The following is a 17,583-nucleotide window of genomic DNA, read 5'->3' on the forward strand; positions in this document are numbered from 1 at the left end:
TGTTCACTAATGGTAACCTATTTCAGTGTAAAATGTTCACTAATGGTAACCTATTTCAGTGTAAAATGTTCTCTAATCATAACCTATTTCAGTGTAAAATGTTCTCTAATCATAACCTATTTCAGTGTAAAATGTTCGTTAATGGTAACCTATTTCAGTGTAAAATGTTCGCTAATGGTAACCTATGTCAGTGTAAAATGTTCGCTAATGGTAACCTATGTCAGTGTAAAATGTTCACTAACATAACTGAGGAATATCATAAATATAATGTGGATGTAAACATAAGATTTGCAATGATCAGATCAAATGCAAATATTCTTTAAACATTGTTTGACGTGGAAACTGTACTCTGTTTTAATATTTTGTTTTACTGGCTATGTCTACAGGAGGAGCCCATTTCTCGACAGTCTTACCAGCCTCCCCCAGGTCTTCACCGCATTAACCCTCTTAGGGGTCACAAACGATACTTCACTGACCTCAAAACGACCTTCAGCAGCTTGTGTCATGACCTTTTGAGCCAGGAAACCTTGCCGTACAACCCTTACCCCAAGCTGATTACAGCACTCAGGAAATCTTCAGAGAAGTAAGGGTTGGGGTATTTACGGGCGGTAGCTAATTAGCTGCATTCAGCTCCATGGATGTAATGAGGATGCAGCATATGTCAGTGGGGTGGCGCTTGTGTGAAACAGAACCTTGATCCATTCGTACATCAAAAGTTGTATTGTAGCACTTAACGTTTACCAGTGTATCATTTTCTACTGCGATGTCGTTCCGTCTAGGTGACATCATAATGGTGAACTTGGAAAGGAACATTTGACGTCAGTAAAATGGCATTAGCGTCCTACTTCTTGGCATTTGACTAGTTCCCATTGTTACAAATTTGCTACAGATTTTCTGCTTTATCCGACCTACTCATGGAAAGAAGATGTGTGTTATGTTAATTATTTTGTGGATTGGGACATCATTGGCAACTGCTTAACACTGTCAGTAAGCCTGAGGCTTGAGGTCTAGTCCGTCGGGTCCAAGTCCAAATCAGGATTAGCACATAGGTGTCCTAAGCAGGAAACTTTCATGAGTTTTATATATTTGTTTATAAAATGAAAGAAAGTGAAGTGTGGGTTGATAAATTTGGACATAGTACATACATTTATCTATACGACTTTTCATGTATTTAGGAAATATTGGAATTCTGACAATAGCTGACTGCTTAAATGCCATTATAAAACTTCAGTTTCATTTTTCTACGCTCCTGCAACTTGCTGCACTATGAACTCTTTCACCAAAGTATACTTGTTAATATATAGTGCATGTCTTTGACATTAGTCTGATTTTGTAATGACTGTTTCCTAAATTGGACACAGTCAATAAAGCACAGACAAACCTTTCCTCAACAGGAAACATATCGCATGTTGCCTGAATAGGAAACACACCGTAACGTTTCCAATACAGGAAATGTTTCCCAGGCCATCTGGCTGGTATTGCTTTGTACATGTAATATCCTCCACTAGAAACATGTACATGTTATATCCTCCACTAGAAACATATACAACTACACATACATGTTTCCTGAATGGGAAATATGTAGCACATGTCTTAATGAAATGATAACATTCATAGCTGATATTATGTTACATCTGTGAATTATATGAAAATATTTATTTTTTCCTGTGATACAAGTATTTAATTATGTAGTTCAGTGTATGAGATCTGCAAATTGTTTTATTTGGTCACAAAAACATTGACCCAGTTTTTCTCTCTTATTAATACACACACACATACATGTATACATGTGTATGTAAAAGTGACCCACTGAAATTAATATGCTGATGTGTTCTAGTTTGAACATTATCGTTGATGCTGATATCAAGCACTTGTGATAACCAGTTTCTATATCTATTCCTGCGTCTAATTAGCTATAATTTGCAGAATATATCTCTGCTTACACAGGCTTTGCGAGCTATCTGTATCAGACATTCAACATCTAAAACACTTTAATCCCTAGACCAATTCCCAAAACGACGTTTAACACCAAAGAACAAAGAAATATATAAGGGTATACTAAATACAAAATTAGGACGGAATCATGCAAAGAGAAGCACTCAACAGTTTTCAGTGATGAATAATGATGAAGAAACATGGTATGTTGTAGCCAAATGAGTAAAATCAGTACTCAAATCTTGTACCAAATATTGTCAGTATATAAGCTGTTGATATTCTCAGTTTGGGGGTTTTTCCAACATCATTGAAAACTGCTGACTTCTTCTCTTTGCATGAATCTGTCATTTCGTACTTTAAGAACTTTCTTGGTTCTTTTGGTGGTTTGAGTGAAACATCGTGTTTTGAATGGGCCTTGGGATTGTTGATCAGGGTGTGTGGCAGTGATAGTAAATTACAAAATTAATGACCTTCATATAGAGTACACTTAAAATACATGTGCATTTGATACAACCTTCATTCACATGTACCAGCAGCATGCAATGGAGTCATTCCACAATATTCAATCCTTTGAAGATCAATTCCCAAATATTTATAAAAATCTATTCACTGAGGTTATTTATTTATTTTTTATCAGTGTGTAAATAACTCAGCTTGCGTGGTAAGGTCATACAGCGATGTGCGGATGGTCATGGGTTTCCCACAGGCTATGCCCGGTTTCCTCCCACCATAATTCTGGTTGCCGTCGGAAAAGTGAAATATTCTTGAGTACGGTATAAAACATCAATCAAATAAATCAATAAATTATACAACTAATTCAGTTTTTATTTTTTTCTCTTCTTGAAGGGTTAACTTTAGTAATAAATTTTCTCTCCACAGGTTTCACTTCTATCAGCAGTCAGATGCAGACATTCTCCGTTTGTTTAGTAAGTCTATCCTAGATTGAAACATCCAGTTTTACAGTTAAGTTTTCCAGATAATAGCTATTGAGAATTTTTAGAGAATGTAACTATCATGCGGGAAGATTTTCCAGTGGATTACCGACACTGGTTTTGAATATGATAGCAATTGCCAGAAATACATTTTACATGTGCAAACTGCACAATGAATCAGTTGATAAACTGATCAATTCGTCTTTGCATGGTAATAATTGTTCATTGAGACTGTAATGTCATACCTGCATAGATCAACATCCTTAATACCTGTTAATCAATCTGGGCTAATATCGGTATACTAATGAATACAATATTTTGGACTGCTTCAGTGGCCAGATGGATAGCGTGTCCTACTTGAAGGCAGGAGACCCAGGGTCAAACCTGGGTCGGGTCATGCCAAAGTCTTTAAAAATGGTACATGCACTATTTGCTGCCTCGATTTGCGCTCAGCACTGAGAGGCTGGAGAAACAGGACTGGTTGGCTCGGTATAAGTATAATCTGACTGGATGGGGTGTCTTGGGCATGATACTTCAGCAATGGCAGCACTTTGGCAACATGCTCGCCCTGTCACAAGAAGACACAGTATATGTGCACACAGTGAAAAATTGTTACGACATTAAACCCCAAGCATACATACATACATACAATATTTTTTTTAGACTTATATCTTTCCTGTCAGTCAGTCCATCACTGAGTATCTTGTGTTCCAGACAAGCCAGTAGAGAAGACAGCTGTCCCTCACCTGTACCACACCCCTACTGACCCACCTGTCTATGGCCTGAGCAGCTTGTTACAGCTGGTAGACCCCCGGGGTGTGGATCAGTACCGCTGGCTGATGGAGAATGTCACCCCTCCTCTGGCAGACCTACCCAGTTTACCTGGACATTCAGTAATACACGGTTTAAATATGTTTGAGAATTTTTTTTATAGTCTTTTGAATTGTGTGTTTGTTACAGAAGTCTTTTTCATATTATGGCAATTGTTATTACCTTAATTCCTCAACCCTTTCACATATGAAAGAGAAACTTTCAATGAAATTTATGCACACTTTTAATTTGATTTTGGAAACAACACTATGTTGGTAGGATTGGCCAGTTTCAAGGCTTCATAAAAAGTACAATTTTATCACTTAACACAGAATAGTATCTTCAGATTGTGCTTGAATAAAGGTTGACAGTTTTAAAAAATTCCAGTAGCATGCAATATTTGACAAAATTGTTCGGTCTATTTCAGTTTTGCGAGAAAAGTAGGATTTTGGTGCTGTGCTTTTAGTTTACACTGGGTCATGATTTTCAAAGAAGTACAAATTTTCAACAACTGTAATACCCCAATGTCTTGCCCTCAGGCCCCTCATTAGGTAAATGGCCCATTTTCAAAGATAGGCTTTCAAAACTGTATCCGACCGACCAGTCAACCAATAGAAAGAAAATGTATCCGCCCGACCGATCAACCAACAGTGCAAAAATGTATCCAACCGACCAATCAACTAACAGAGCAAAAATGTATCCGACCGACCAATCAGCCAACAGAGCAAAAATGTATCCGACCAACCAATCAACCAACAGAGCAAAAATGTATCCGACTGATCAATTAACCAACAGAGCAAAAATATATCTGCCCAACCAATCAACCAACAGAGCAAAAATATATCCTCCCAACCAATCAACCAACAGAGCAAAAATGTATCTGACCGACCAATAAACCAACAGAGCAAAAATGTATCCGACCGACCAGTCAACCATCAGAGCAAAAATGTATCCGACCAACCAATCAACCAACAGAGCAAAAATGTATCTGACCGACCAATCAGTCAACAGAGCAAAAATCAACAGAGCAAAAATGTATCCGACCGGCCAATCAACCAATAGTGCAAAAATGTATCTGACCGACCAATCAACCAACAGAGCAAAAATGTATCCGACCAACCAATCAACCAACCAACAGAGTAAAAATGTATCTGATCGACCAATCAACCAACAGAGCAAAAATATATCCGCCCAACCAATCAGCCAACAGAGCAAAAATGTATCCGACCAACCAATCATCCAACAGAGCAAAAATGTAGCCCACCGACCAATCAACCAACAGAGTAAAAATGTATCCGACCGACCAATCAGCCAACAGAGCAAAAATGTATCCGACCGTCCAATCAACCAACAGAGCAAAAATATATCTGCCCAACCAATCAACCAACAGAGCAAAAATATATCTGCACAACCTATCAGCCAACAGAGCAAAAATGTATCCGACCAACCAATCAGCCAACAGAGCAAAAATGTATCCGACCGTCCAATCAACCAACAGAGCAAAAATATATCTGCCCAACCAATCAACCAACAGAGCAAAAATATATCTGCACAACCTATCAGCCAAAAGAGCAAAAATGTATCCGAACAACCAATCAACCAACAGAGTAAAAATGTATCCGACCAACCAATCAGCCAACAGAGCAAAAATGTATCCGACCGACCAATCAACCAACAGAGTAAAAATATATCTGCACAACCTATCAGCCAACAGAGCAAAAATGTATCCGACCAACCAATCAGCCAACAGAGCAAAAATGTAGCCCACCGACCAATCAACCAACAGAGCGAAAATATATCTGCACAACCTATCAGCCAACAGAGCAAAAATGTATCCAACCAACCAATCAACCATCAGAGCAAAAATTTATCTGACTGACCATTTAACCAACAGAGCCAAAGTATATCTGCCCAACCAATCAACCAACAGAGCGAAAATGTATCTGACCAACCACTCAGCCAACAGAGCAAATATGTATCCAACCGACCAATCGGCCAGCAGAGCAAAAATGTATCTGATCGACCTATCAGCCAAGAGAGCAAAAATCAGCAGAGCAACCAACAGAACAAACATGTATCTGATCGGCCAACAGAGCAAAAATGTATCCGACCCACCAATCAACCAACAGGGCAAAAATGTATCCGACTGACCAATCATACCAACAGAGAAATAATGTATCCGACCCACCAATCAACTAACAGAGTAAAAATTTATCCAACTGACCAATCAACCAACAGAGCAAAATACAGAACTGCGTGTCAGAGCTAAAAATGTTTACCTTTTTGTAATTCCTTTCTTGGTCACCCTATTGTCAGCAAACGACTACAACAGTTTTATATTTTTATTTTTACATTTAAAAACTTTGTTTCAGATTCAGGTGTTGATGGCCCTAACAGGTCCCGCTGTGTTTACTGGAACATTCTACAGACATCCTCAGAGAGTTCATCTCAGACAGGAGTACCTTGTCACTGGCTCTGATCTTACTAAGGTAAGATAATATATACTTGCGCCTATTTCAATGTCTCTGTGTTCCCTACAATATCCACATGATTGTTAAGTCTTCTGTATATATATCTGCTGCAACAACTACAGATAGTCACCTTTAGCTTTCCATGAAAATACATTTACTCTTAAACAATGCTACTTTTGAAGTGTCTTCAGCATTTAAGATGACTTGAAGTAAATTTATATGGTGAAGGGCGATGTTGTTTTCCTATAGGTAATGGCACTGAAACAAGAATTACTGTTAATGCATGTTGATGATATTTATTCTGGTCAAATATGCATATAAATTTTGTGTTCATATTTTGCTAAATAGGTTACAGACTTATTTGTGAGCAGTGTTATTCAAGACCTCAACAGAATGGAAAAGAAGCAAAACCATAAAGTTATAGGTATGTTACCAGGATTGCTACAATGTGTCAAGTGGCTTGTTGTTGGGCTGCTAGTGGCTTGCTACTGGGATGCCAGTGGCATGCTATTGGGTGGCCAGTGTCTTGCTGCAGGGTGGCCAGTGGCTTGCTGCAGGGTGGCCAGTGGCTTGCTACTGGCTTTCTATGGGGTGGGACTGGCCCTCGATCAATCCTGGGTCAAGTCACGCCTAAGACCTTCAGTATGAAGGGGATAGTGCAACGACTGGTTGACCCTATCAGTATAATGGCTCCGGAGGGGTGACTTGCCTTCAGGAAGGCGTCTTAGTGAAGCAGCACTAGATAAAAGAGCGTTGGAAATCCGTCCTGCAACAAGGAGGCACATTACATACACTGTAAGAATTCCTTTGTCGTCATATGACTGAAGAATTGTTAAATACAACGTTAAACCCCAAGTACTCACTCACTTTATGGGTTAGGTTGGGTCTTGCTACTGGGTGGCAAGTCGCTTGCTACTAGACAGCTAGTGGTTTGCCACTGGATGTCTGGATTCTGGGTGGCCTGTGGTTTGCTACTGGAATGCTCCTGGCTTCCTACTGGGTGGCGAGTCACTTGATATTAGACAGCTAGTGGTTTGCCACTGGTTGGCCAGTGGTTAACTATTGGCTTGCTATTGGGTGTCTGGATTCTAGGTGGCCAGTGGGTTGCTACTGGAATGCTCATGGCTTCCTACTGTGGGGCAAGTGGCTTGGGGGTAGTGATTTGCTATTGGGCAACTAGTGGTTTGCTGCTGTGAAATGTAACATGGCTTGTACCTTTATACTGCTTATTGGAAACAATAATATAGGTATAAGTCATAATAGGAAAAGGTGCAGAACGCGTCCTTGCTTGCATCATTTTATCATGGTGATATACATAGAAATTGGTGATGAAATGTCATCTGTATAATCAGTGTGCTGTTTTCTGTCTAGGAATTCATGTACCCTCCCAGGATGCAACACCGCAAGAGACATTGAGTACAAATGAAACTGTGGAAGAAGTTGCGTTGGGTACGCCCTGGACTGATGTATTATGGGAAGTGGACAGAGTTCACTTGGAAAAGGTATGAGTCCTGCAGTGATTTGTATGGTAGGGAATACAAAGTACTAGACACATGTGTTGTCAGCTTGTGGTTGAATGATTCAGAGGTGGCAGATATTCACACAAACTCACAACAACTCACAACTGTGGCAGACGCAGCAGGATAAGGGTTTGTTCCCAGTTTCTCTGTGATTTGAAGCAGTATGGTGAATAAACCCCAAATATAAGTCATAAATTTTGCAGCAACCATCTTCACTTCATCACATCAATCCATCATGAACCCAAAATGCAGTATCCCTTCATTAAATTCACGTTTTCATAATAACTTCATCAATAACGTTTTTTCTGGAGATCACATTTCATTTGCAGGATAACTTTGTGAAAGCTGTCACGAATGCAGTCCTTGGTAACCAGATGGTTACTATGGAGGTAAGAGATAGATATGCACTGATTGCACACTTTTTAATATTTTTCTGTTTTACTGAGTTAAACAATGTAAGCTTTTTTTTGCTTGTTTTATGCTTCTGTGAAGATGAAAATGACATAGAGTTCAGCATGAGTAGTAATTAATTAAACTTGTCAACCTACTCCATGAAATACACGTGAAATGTTCAGGTATGTTGAAGTACTGCCTTTTGTTTTTTCTAGTGTGTGTTTTGTTTGGATCCAGATGCTCTAGTCTTTGTCTTTGGTGAAAAGCAGTCAACTTTGAACTTTGTGGAAATTAGTGAAAAAGACACCGATGAAGGGTAAGTGCAGATGTTTTTTATGTGTGTGTGCGGTGTGCGTGTGTGTGTTTTGTACTGTTTTTTTTGGGTTTTTTCGTGCCATTTTTTTTAACCTGTTCATTAATTTATGTAATAAATCACCTAAAATGTCATCCAAGTAGGTACATTTGTGGAAGCAAATAAATGTCATTTGATGTCTGCTGAAAAAGTTAATTTATTTCAGTAAGGTGTCAGCCTACCTGGCAAACAAACCCCCAAGCACCTTGTAGATCAGCAGAACTCTTACAATCAGGCAAGATGAGTTACCTGGCAAACAAACCCCCAAGCACCTTCTAAAATCATCAGAACTCCTACAATCAGCCAAAATGAGTTACCTGGCAAACAAACCCCCAAGCACCTTCTAAAATCATCAGAACTCCTACAATCAGCCAAAATGAGTTACCTGGCAAACAAACCCCCAAGCACCTTCTAAAATCATCAGAACTCCTACAATCAGCCAAAATGAGTTACCTGGCAAACAAACCCCCAAGCACCTTCTAAAATCATCAGAACTCCTACAATCAGCCAAAATGAGTTACCTGGCAAACAAACCCCCAAGCACCTTCTAAAATCATCAGAACTCCTACAATCAGCCAAAATGAGTTACCTGGCAAACAAACCCCCAAGCACCTTCTAAAATCATCAGAACTCCTACAATCAGCCAAAATAAGTTACCTGGCAAACAAACCCCCGAACACCTTCTAAGATCAACAGAACTCCTGCAATCAGCCAAAATGAGTTACCTGGCAAACAAACCCCCAAGCACCTTCTAAAATCATCAGAACTCCTACAATCAGCCAAAATGAGTTACCTGGCAAACAAACCCCCAAGCACCTTCTAAAATCATCAGAACTCCTACAATCAGCCAAAATGAGTTACCTGGCAAACAAACCCCCAAGCACCTTCTAAAATCATCAGAACTCCTACAATCAGCCAAAATAAGTTACCTGGCAAACAAACCCCCGAACACCTTCTAAGATCAACAGAACTCCTGCAATCAGCCAAAATAAGTTACCTGGCAAACAAACCACCAAGCACCTTCTAAGATCAACAGAGCTTCTACAATGAGCCAAAATAAGCTACCTGGCAAACAAACCCCCGAACACCTTCTAAGATCAACAGAACTCCTGCAATCAGCCAAAATGAGCAGATTAGTCGTGAGGAACTTTAGGTCAGATATGAGCATGTTGCTCCTTAGATGGACTAACCATGTGAGAAAAAAGAAGCTAAATATTTGTGTTAAAGTTACATGCATATGGGCTAAAAGGAGCAGAGACAAATTAATCAAGAAGCCTTTGTCATGTCTTTTGTATATTGAGAGAGAAAAAATCAGAATTTCTTAGTTAATTTGTTTCAGTTGATTGGTCGACTTCATAACTTATTTATCTGTCCAGTTTCCTCCCACTGATGTGGGGGTGTAAAACTCCTAATCAAAACAAAGTCAATAAATAAATCAAAACTTTTTTAAATGATTTTAAAAAAGTAATGTAAACATACTATTAATTGAAAAGAAATGAAAACTTTGACATGTTGTGATGCCAGGTTATCGACATTCACTCAGTTCCCACTGGCGACCCTTCACGAGGGCGTCTTCCTGAAGAAGTCGCATGCCGAGGCATACATGGGGATGTTCTTACCCCAGCTGCTAGGACAGAAACCCCACAGACTGGTCGTCCACGATAAAGCCAGCTCAGTTACCATGACAACCAAGAGGGGGGACAAGAACAGCACAGCAGCTACCAAAGGTACTTCAGTATGCAAATATAGTACTGGCTATTTGTACATGTAGTTTAATACCGTACCTGGGAAGGTCTGCCAGAAACCTGCGGATTTGTGGGTTCTCACCTGAGCTTTGCCCGGCTTCCTCCCACCCTAATGCTGGGCGCCGTCATACAAGTGGTATATTCTTGAGTACGGCATAAAACACCAATCAAAAAACATAAAAATGTAGATTAATGTTTAGTTATTTTGGGAGTTGAAGAAGCCCGGCATAAATCATTAACGTCCAAATATGCGTACCTTATTGTTGGATGACCATTTGGCTTATTGTCACCATGGGCCCATGGTCAGTGAGAGCGGGGGTGGGGGAAATGTACAAGTTCCCTGTCTAAGACCCAGTTTAGACTCGCACCTTGTGTGCCCAAGCAGTTGAAAGGCAGGCACCGCTAACAACTCTCTCAGTTAGGCATTCAGGTCATGAAGTATCTGTTTTAGGCAGCAAACTTCAGCCAGGACCAAAGGGAGGTATGCCGAAACTGTCAACTTTGGTCTCAGTCAAAAAGCTCTTCAAAGACAAAGCAGCCAAGTCGAAAACCGTTCAGCTGGATGGGTTTAGGTTTGAGGGGATGGGTGCTGAAGGACCTTACGCTTCTCAAATCACCGGGCCTATAAGGTGGGTAGATAAGTATTGGCCGGGTAGTTGTTCACAGAGACATGCCACCAGCTCACCACCAGCTCACCACCAGCAAAATTTGTATCTGGCTTCTTACTCCACAAACTCTTACCTATATTTCCCAGACACCTGTTTTTCAAAAGCCAGTAATTTTTCTGAAGCATTCTTAATACCAAGTATTGTTTGAAGTCAGAAAGTTCATCATCATTACCAAAAAGGAATTTTATTAGGATGCAATGTTTGAGGATGTGAATTGCCACCACACCAACCCACTTATATAAGACTGTACCATTTCTAACAAACACAAACCAGTCAAAGATGTGTTACAGTCTTGGAACATTACCTTACTGATGTGCTGATCCCTTTGGCCAGAGAAGATTCATTCATGGTACAGTCATGTGACAATCATGACACAATCACATTGCAATCATGGCACAATCATGTTGCAAATTTTGTACAATCTTGGAAAGTGTATCTTATTTCTTTTATTAGCAGAACTCTATGGTAGAAGATGTCTCAGTTCATCCCAGAGATAGAGCTTCTTTATAATGGTATAATCATGGTACAGTCATGGTACAATCTTGGAACATAGATGTAATTTCTCTGGTACATCATGGTACAGTCATGTTACATGACGGTATGATCATGTTACAATGATAGTACAATCATGTACAACCATGACCATACACTCATGTTGGAGTACCTTGGTCTTGTTTAATACAATCAGGAGACAATCTTTTTCTTATTTGCAGATCTCTGTGGCAAGAGAAGATGTCTCGGCTAATCCCGGAGTTAGACCTGTTTGAATGTCTCCACCTCATTATATTGCAGGCTGTAATGGATGGGTAAGACTTCTGTATATCAATCCTATCATCCTGTAGATTTTATCACTTGCAATCTTAATACTGTTTGGTATTTATTTATTTGGTGGGAGAGTCCGGGGGAAAAACGCGCACAACCATCCACAGGTTGCTGAGAAAGCTTCCCAAGAACAAATGGAGAGGAAGGCAGAATGATGATACTTTAAATCCCAATCTGAGTTATTCTGACTGTGGACTGAGGAAGTATGTGTGTACTGCTGAGCGAGTGTGTAGTTGCCATGACATTCTCATATGTCTCTATTGCAAATATGATGACCCGAATGATGAAAAAGTGCCATTAAACCTAACAAACAATGATTTGTAAAAATCATACTAAACTAATGAAGAGCTAACTCAAACCTCACAGCATCTCTGGTATTTTTTCCCCTTGTCTTTTGAACAAATTATGCTCTGAGGATCCATTCTACAGCTCACAGAAGGACACTGAGTACATAAATATTTAAAGCTAGCTTGTTAAACATCATTTTCAGCATGTTTCATGTCATACCAAAACCATTATCAGGAGAGTGTTCAAAATGTAGCGGGCAATGACATATATGCATTGTGCAGTATATATGTCATTGCCTGTTCCATTTTGAACAATCTCCTGATGATGGCTAAATAAAAAGCCGAAATATTGAGTCACAATGAAATCTTTTTTTCGGAGTTACACTACTCGTGTATTACGCTAAACTCATCAGTGGAACTACAGGACTACCAAAACAATGTAACATCATCTGCTATAGGATAATACACTATAATCTTTCCGTCAATACTCTACAACCGTTTCAACAGTACACTAAAACTGTCCCAACAATACACTACAACCATTTCAGCAATACACTACAACCATTTTAACAATACACTACAACTGTCCCAACAATACACTACAACCGTCCCAACAATACACTACAACTGTCCCAACAATACACTACAACCATTCCAACAATACACTACAACCATTCCAACAATACACTACAATCATTCCAACAATACACTACAACTGTCCCAACAATACACTACAACTGTCCCAACAATACACTACAACTGTCCCAACAATACACTACAACTAGTCCAACAATACACTACAACCATTTCAGCAATACACTACAACTGTCCCAACAATACACTACAACCATTCCAACAATACACTACAACCATTCCAACAATACACTACAATCATTCCAACAATACACTACAACCATTCCAGCAATACACTACAACCATTCCAACAATACACTACAACTGTCCCAACAATACATTACAACTGTCCCAACAATACACTACAACCATTCCAACAATATACAACTGTCCCAACAATACACTACAACCATTTCAGCAATACACTACAACCATTCCAACAATACTCTACAACTGTCCCAACAATACACTACAACTGTCCCAACAATACACTACAACCATTTCAACAATAAACTACAACCATTCCAACAATACACTACAATCATTCCAACAATACACTACAATCATTCCAACAATACACTACAACTAGTCCAACAATACACTACAACCATTTCAACAATACACTACAACCATTCCAACAATACACTGCAACCGTTCCAACAATACACTACAACTGTCCCAACAATAAACTACAACTGTCCCAACAATACACTACAACCATTCCAACAATACACTGCAATCATTCCAACAATACACTACAACTGTCCCAACAATACACTACAACTGTCCCAACAATACACTACAACTGTCCCAACAATACACTACAACCATTTCAACAATACACTACAACCATTCCAACAATACACTACAACCGTTCCAACAATATACTACAACTGTTCCAACAATACACTACAACCATTTCAACAATACACTACAACTGTCCCAACAATACACTACAACCGTTCCAACAATACACTACAACTGTCCCAACAATACACTACAACCATTTCAGCAATACACTACAGCCATTCCAACAATACTCTACATCTGTCCCAACAATACACTACAACTGTCCCAACAGTACACTACAACTGTGCCAACAATACACTACAACCATTCCAACAATACACTACAATCATTCCAACAATACACTAGAATCATTCCAACAATCCAACAATACACTACAACTGTCCCAACAATACACTACAACCGTCCCAACAATACACTACAACCATTCCAACAAAACACTACAACCATTCCAACAATACACTACAATCATTCCAACAATACACTACAACCGTTCCAGTCAGGATGTACATGAAGTCAACATTTGCCAAGCTTCTTGTGGTGCTGTATATATCACACCTTAAAGAATGCAGCATGACATGGACTGACATGCAACAGGCAGAGTAACCACTGCAGAATATAAGGGGCCTCAACTTGTTTGTGTATATTCATGGTATATAAAATAGGCAGCTGACTGTATCACCTGGAATTGTGCAAATTATCGGTGTTGAGGTGAGACCTTGGCAGAGATGTAACCGTTGAACCAGTATACCAAGAAGAATCTGGAGGAGTAGATTGATTGAACATGTATTACTCACTAACACACTCAATGATTTCTGTGCTTGCTTTCATTAACAGGTCATCCCCTGAGGCCCCACTTTTTTCTGAGTTATCCCGAGCCTGTGTCAGTACTGCCGCTCGCTTCCATGCTCTAATAGAGGAGCTGAGGGTGATGTCTGCAACCATGGGGAGTCTGTACAGGGTGAGGACAATGTCATAGATGGTGCAAGAGACTCATTTAGGTTGCTTCATCTGCATGTGTATACAACCAAGTTATGGCCAGTATTGTCCAGTTTTCTGGACTTTCTTATAGAACGGTTCATCAGGCATTCAACATATTGCATGGTTTCATCGGGACAAGTTTTAGGCTGGTTCATCCAATTTCAATAAAATTATTATTCTGGTGTGTGACATACATATAGCTGTCATATTTCTCATATTTCAGGTACACTTAACTCTAGTAGTAATGGCTTCACAGAGGCTTTTTGAGATACCTGGCAAAAAGCCTTTGTGAAGCCATTACTAGTAGAGTTAAGTGCACCCGAAGTGTTGGCAGAGTTAAGTGTGCATTAAGTGTTGGCAGAGTTAAGTGTACCTCAAGGGTTGGCGGAGTTAAGTGTACCGCAGATGTTGACAGAGTTAAGTGTACCTCAAGGGTTGGCAGAGTTAAGTGTACCTCAAGTGTTGGTAGAGTTAAGTGTACCTCAAGGGTTGGCAGAGTTAAGTGTACCTCAAGGGTTGGCAGAGTTAAGTGTACCTCAAGGGTTGGCAGAGCTAAGTGTACCTCAAGTGTTGGCAGAGTTAAGTGTACCTCAAAGGTTGGCAGAGTTAAGTGTACCTAAAGGGTTGGCAGAGCTAAGTGTACCTCAAATGTTGGCAGACTTAAGTGTACCTCAAATGTTGGCATACTTGCACCCAATTAGTCTCTGAGCACTGAGGTCTGCAGAGTTCAAAATCAGAATTATCCTGGCTCCCACTTGTTCCAGTCAGGACGCTTGTCAAATATCTGTCGACCTTCATAGGGTGTAGGGTGTTATTATGATGGATCAACCCTTTTTTTTTCTGAAAGCCTCTTGAAAGCATATTTTTAGCGACCTATCAGTAACACTGTTGTGGGAAAGTAATGAAGCACCTCAGTGCCTCTTATAATTTAATCTTATAATGTTATTGGCTATTACTGTAAATTTTCAACCTTTTCAACCACCAAAGTACTTTTTTCATTGGAATTTAAGAATGCAATTATTATCAAAATGATGCTAAAATGATTCATTTATGTCACTATAGATGCCAGCTTCATAAGACTGTGTAAATTACACATGTAATTCTCTACACCCCATAGCTCAGAATGTGGCAAATTATTGGTTGCAGAGGCGGGTGAAAAGGTTGAAGAATTACATTTTGTGTGTTCATCATTGAATAGTCCTAATTCTGTCCAAAACTACATGTTTATTGATAGGCTGTGTGACATTCACAGGCTGTGTGACATTCACAGGCTGTGTGACATTCACAGGCTGTGTGACATTCACAGGCTGTGTGACATTCACAGTCAGTTACCAACATTTTGTTTCCCAGACCAACTTCATTTGTATCTTGCTCTTACAGGAAGGTGAGGGGAAATCATTCAGACATTCACTGGCTGTGTTCAAACAGAAATTGGACGACTTATTTGGCAATAAATTGTAAGAGCATCTTGTTATTTAAGTTTTAAGATCCAGGTACTATTCACTGAAGCATATTTCATCTGAGACATTGCCCAAGACTGCGTCCAAAAATCAGAATATTTGCTAAGCCTTAGTACCAGTAAACACTAAGCGTAAGGGTGGTCTGTGCTGCTAGAAAACCAGGCAGTGTTACTCAGTAAATGGGCATTGACTCAGTAAATGGCCAGTGTGAGTCATAGTAAATGGGCAGTGTGATACACTAAATGGGTAATGTACATGACTCACTCAGTGGACGGTGACTCAGTAAATGGCCAAGGTGATGGGTAATATACATGACTCACTCAGTGGACAGTGACTCAGTAAATGGCCAAGGTGACAGTCTCATCTGCAAAATGGCCAAGGTGACAGTCTCGTTGTCCACAAAATGGCCAAGGTGACAGTCTTGTTGTCCGCAAAATGGCCAAGGTGCCAGTCCCATTGTCCCCCAAATGGCTAAGGTGACAGTCCCATTGTTCCCAAAACATGAAAAATGGACAATATGGCTCAAAAAACAATCAACAACAACAACAACAAATGGACAACATCGACCCCAAAAATGAGCCTCATTGTCCCAAAATTTGTCCACGTTTTAAAAAAATGGACTACACGACTCAAAAAATTGGCAACATGATGGCTCAAACAAACATGACTGATCATGGGTGATCATTGCAAGTCTGGGTGTTCCCTCGTGTACATCCAATTGTTAAATAAATTTGAACATTGTTAACATGTGCCTTTAGTTTATTGTGACTTTTGCGTATTCATTGCATAAACTTTTTACTTCCCACCTGTGGAACAGTTGCATCATTTTCCTTGCAGGCGAGAATGCAGCAGTGATGAAGTTTCTCTCTCCCGTGTGATTGGGTCACGTATTACTACACTGATGAAACCAGAGAAGCTGATTAGTCCTGACACTCATATCCGAGAGGTATATAAACCACATACATTTGCACAGTTTGTCTTTGTATCAATTTATTGGTTAATTCGTCAGGATCTGAAAGGAATTTTATGATTCTCTGAGCATGGGCTAAGTTTAAAAATTGGTTTCATGGTACTCGGTCTAGCTATTAGAGTTTGACTGTTCTGTGTTTTATTTTGATTTATTTATTTATTTGACTGGTGCTTTATGCTGTAATCAAGAATATTTCACTTATACAACGGTGGCGTGCATTATGGTGGGAGGAAATTGGGCAGAGTCCCATGGAAAAGTTACGATCATCTGCTGGCAGACTTTCCCACGTACGGTCTATTTTTTACGACATCGCTTGATCAGATCCAGCTCATACTGCTTCAGCTATAGACAATTAAATCAGAACAGTTAGCTGTCGGGTATCTAGGAAAGTTTGATAATTTAATTAATATGATCACTCTGTGTTTCCGCAACACATCAAGGACCCGCCATCATATAAGTGAAACTTCTGGAGTGCAGTGTGAAGAGCACCAATCAAAGAAATAAATGGAAGCAGTAAAAAATATGTAAAGTTTCAAAGATCTTCCTACAAAAAGCCACTGTTGCTTTTTGACTGGAACACTGGAAAGCAATTCAGAGGTCATATTTTATATTTCCGATTCATACAATGAAAACTTGGTGTATCCATGTCGAAATCTGAATGAAATATTGATGGGTAAGGTTTTGTCTTTGTCTCTTCATCCTCAGCTGACATCCACCTTACAGCAGCTGAGTCATCTCTGTCAGACATTGTTCATCTCATCAACAGAAGCTGTGATTCATCTGTGTCCACATGTACA

General features: G+C 39.6%; 2 protein-coding genes across 3 annotated transcripts in view; both read left to right on the forward strand.

Moving 5' to 3' along the window:
* The first annotated feature begins 207 nt into the window (after positions 1 to 207).
* The window catches only part of LOC135477103 (uncharacterized), a 37,745-nt gene continuing 20,369 nt past the window's right edge, over positions 208 to 17,583 (forward strand). The window contains exons 1-10 of the mRNA XM_064757256.1: positions 208 to 219; positions 387 to 583; positions 2,815 to 2,861; positions 3,582 to 3,760; positions 6,050 to 6,166; positions 6,497 to 6,572; positions 7,520 to 7,650; positions 7,998 to 8,057; positions 8,277 to 8,377; positions 9,938 to 10,140. Coding sequence (XP_064613326.1) covers positions 208 to 219; positions 387 to 583; positions 2,815 to 2,861; positions 3,582 to 3,760; positions 6,050 to 6,166; positions 6,497 to 6,572; positions 7,520 to 7,650; positions 7,998 to 8,057; positions 8,277 to 8,377; positions 9,938 to 10,140 — 1,123 coding nt within the window. The remainder of the gene's footprint in view (positions 220 to 386; positions 584 to 2,814; positions 2,862 to 3,581; positions 3,761 to 6,049; positions 6,167 to 6,496; positions 6,573 to 7,519; positions 7,651 to 7,997; positions 8,058 to 8,276; positions 8,378 to 9,937; positions 10,141 to 17,583) is intronic.
* Positions 10,621 to 17,583, forward strand: LOC135476689 (uncharacterized). 2 transcript variants are annotated; one of them, XM_064756798.1, is made up of 5 exons: positions 10,621 to 10,787; positions 11,540 to 11,632; positions 14,213 to 14,336; positions 16,654 to 16,762; positions 17,492 to 17,583. In XM_064756798.1, exons 1-4 carry the CDS (start codon positions 10,642 to 10,644, stop codon positions 16,669 to 16,671), a joined length of 381 nt encoding a protein of 126 aa, XP_064612868.1. In that variant the 5' UTR covers positions 10,621 to 10,641; the 3' UTR covers positions 16,672 to 16,762; positions 17,492 to 17,583. The 2 variants fall into 2 exon arrangements, 1 of the variants encoding a protein (XP_064612868.1); XR_010445123.1 differs by lacking the exons at positions 10,621 to 10,787; positions 11,540 to 11,632; positions 14,213 to 14,336 and adding an exon at positions 15,736 to 15,813.

This window comes from Liolophura sinensis, chromosome 10, assembly GCF_032854445.1.
Source record: "Liolophura sinensis isolate JHLJ2023 chromosome 10, CUHK_Ljap_v2, whole genome shotgun sequence".
In the NCBI taxonomy this organism is placed as follows: Eukaryota; Metazoa; Mollusca; class Polyplacophora; order Chitonida; family Chitonidae; genus Liolophura; species Liolophura sinensis.

Coding starts and splice junctions, on each gene's coding strand:
- LOC135476689 (XM_064756798.1), top strand. CDS start 10,642: ATGCCGAAACTGTCAACTTTGGTCTCAGTCAAAAAGCTCTTCAAAGAC. Junction 10,788..11,539: donor CAAATCACCGGGCCTATAAG/GTGGGTAGATAA, acceptor TCTTATTTGCAG/ATCTCTGTGGCAAGAGAAGA. Junction 11,633..14,212: donor TTGCAGGCTGTAATGGATGG/GTAAGACTTCTG, acceptor TTTCATTAACAG/GTCATCCCCTGAGGCCCCAC.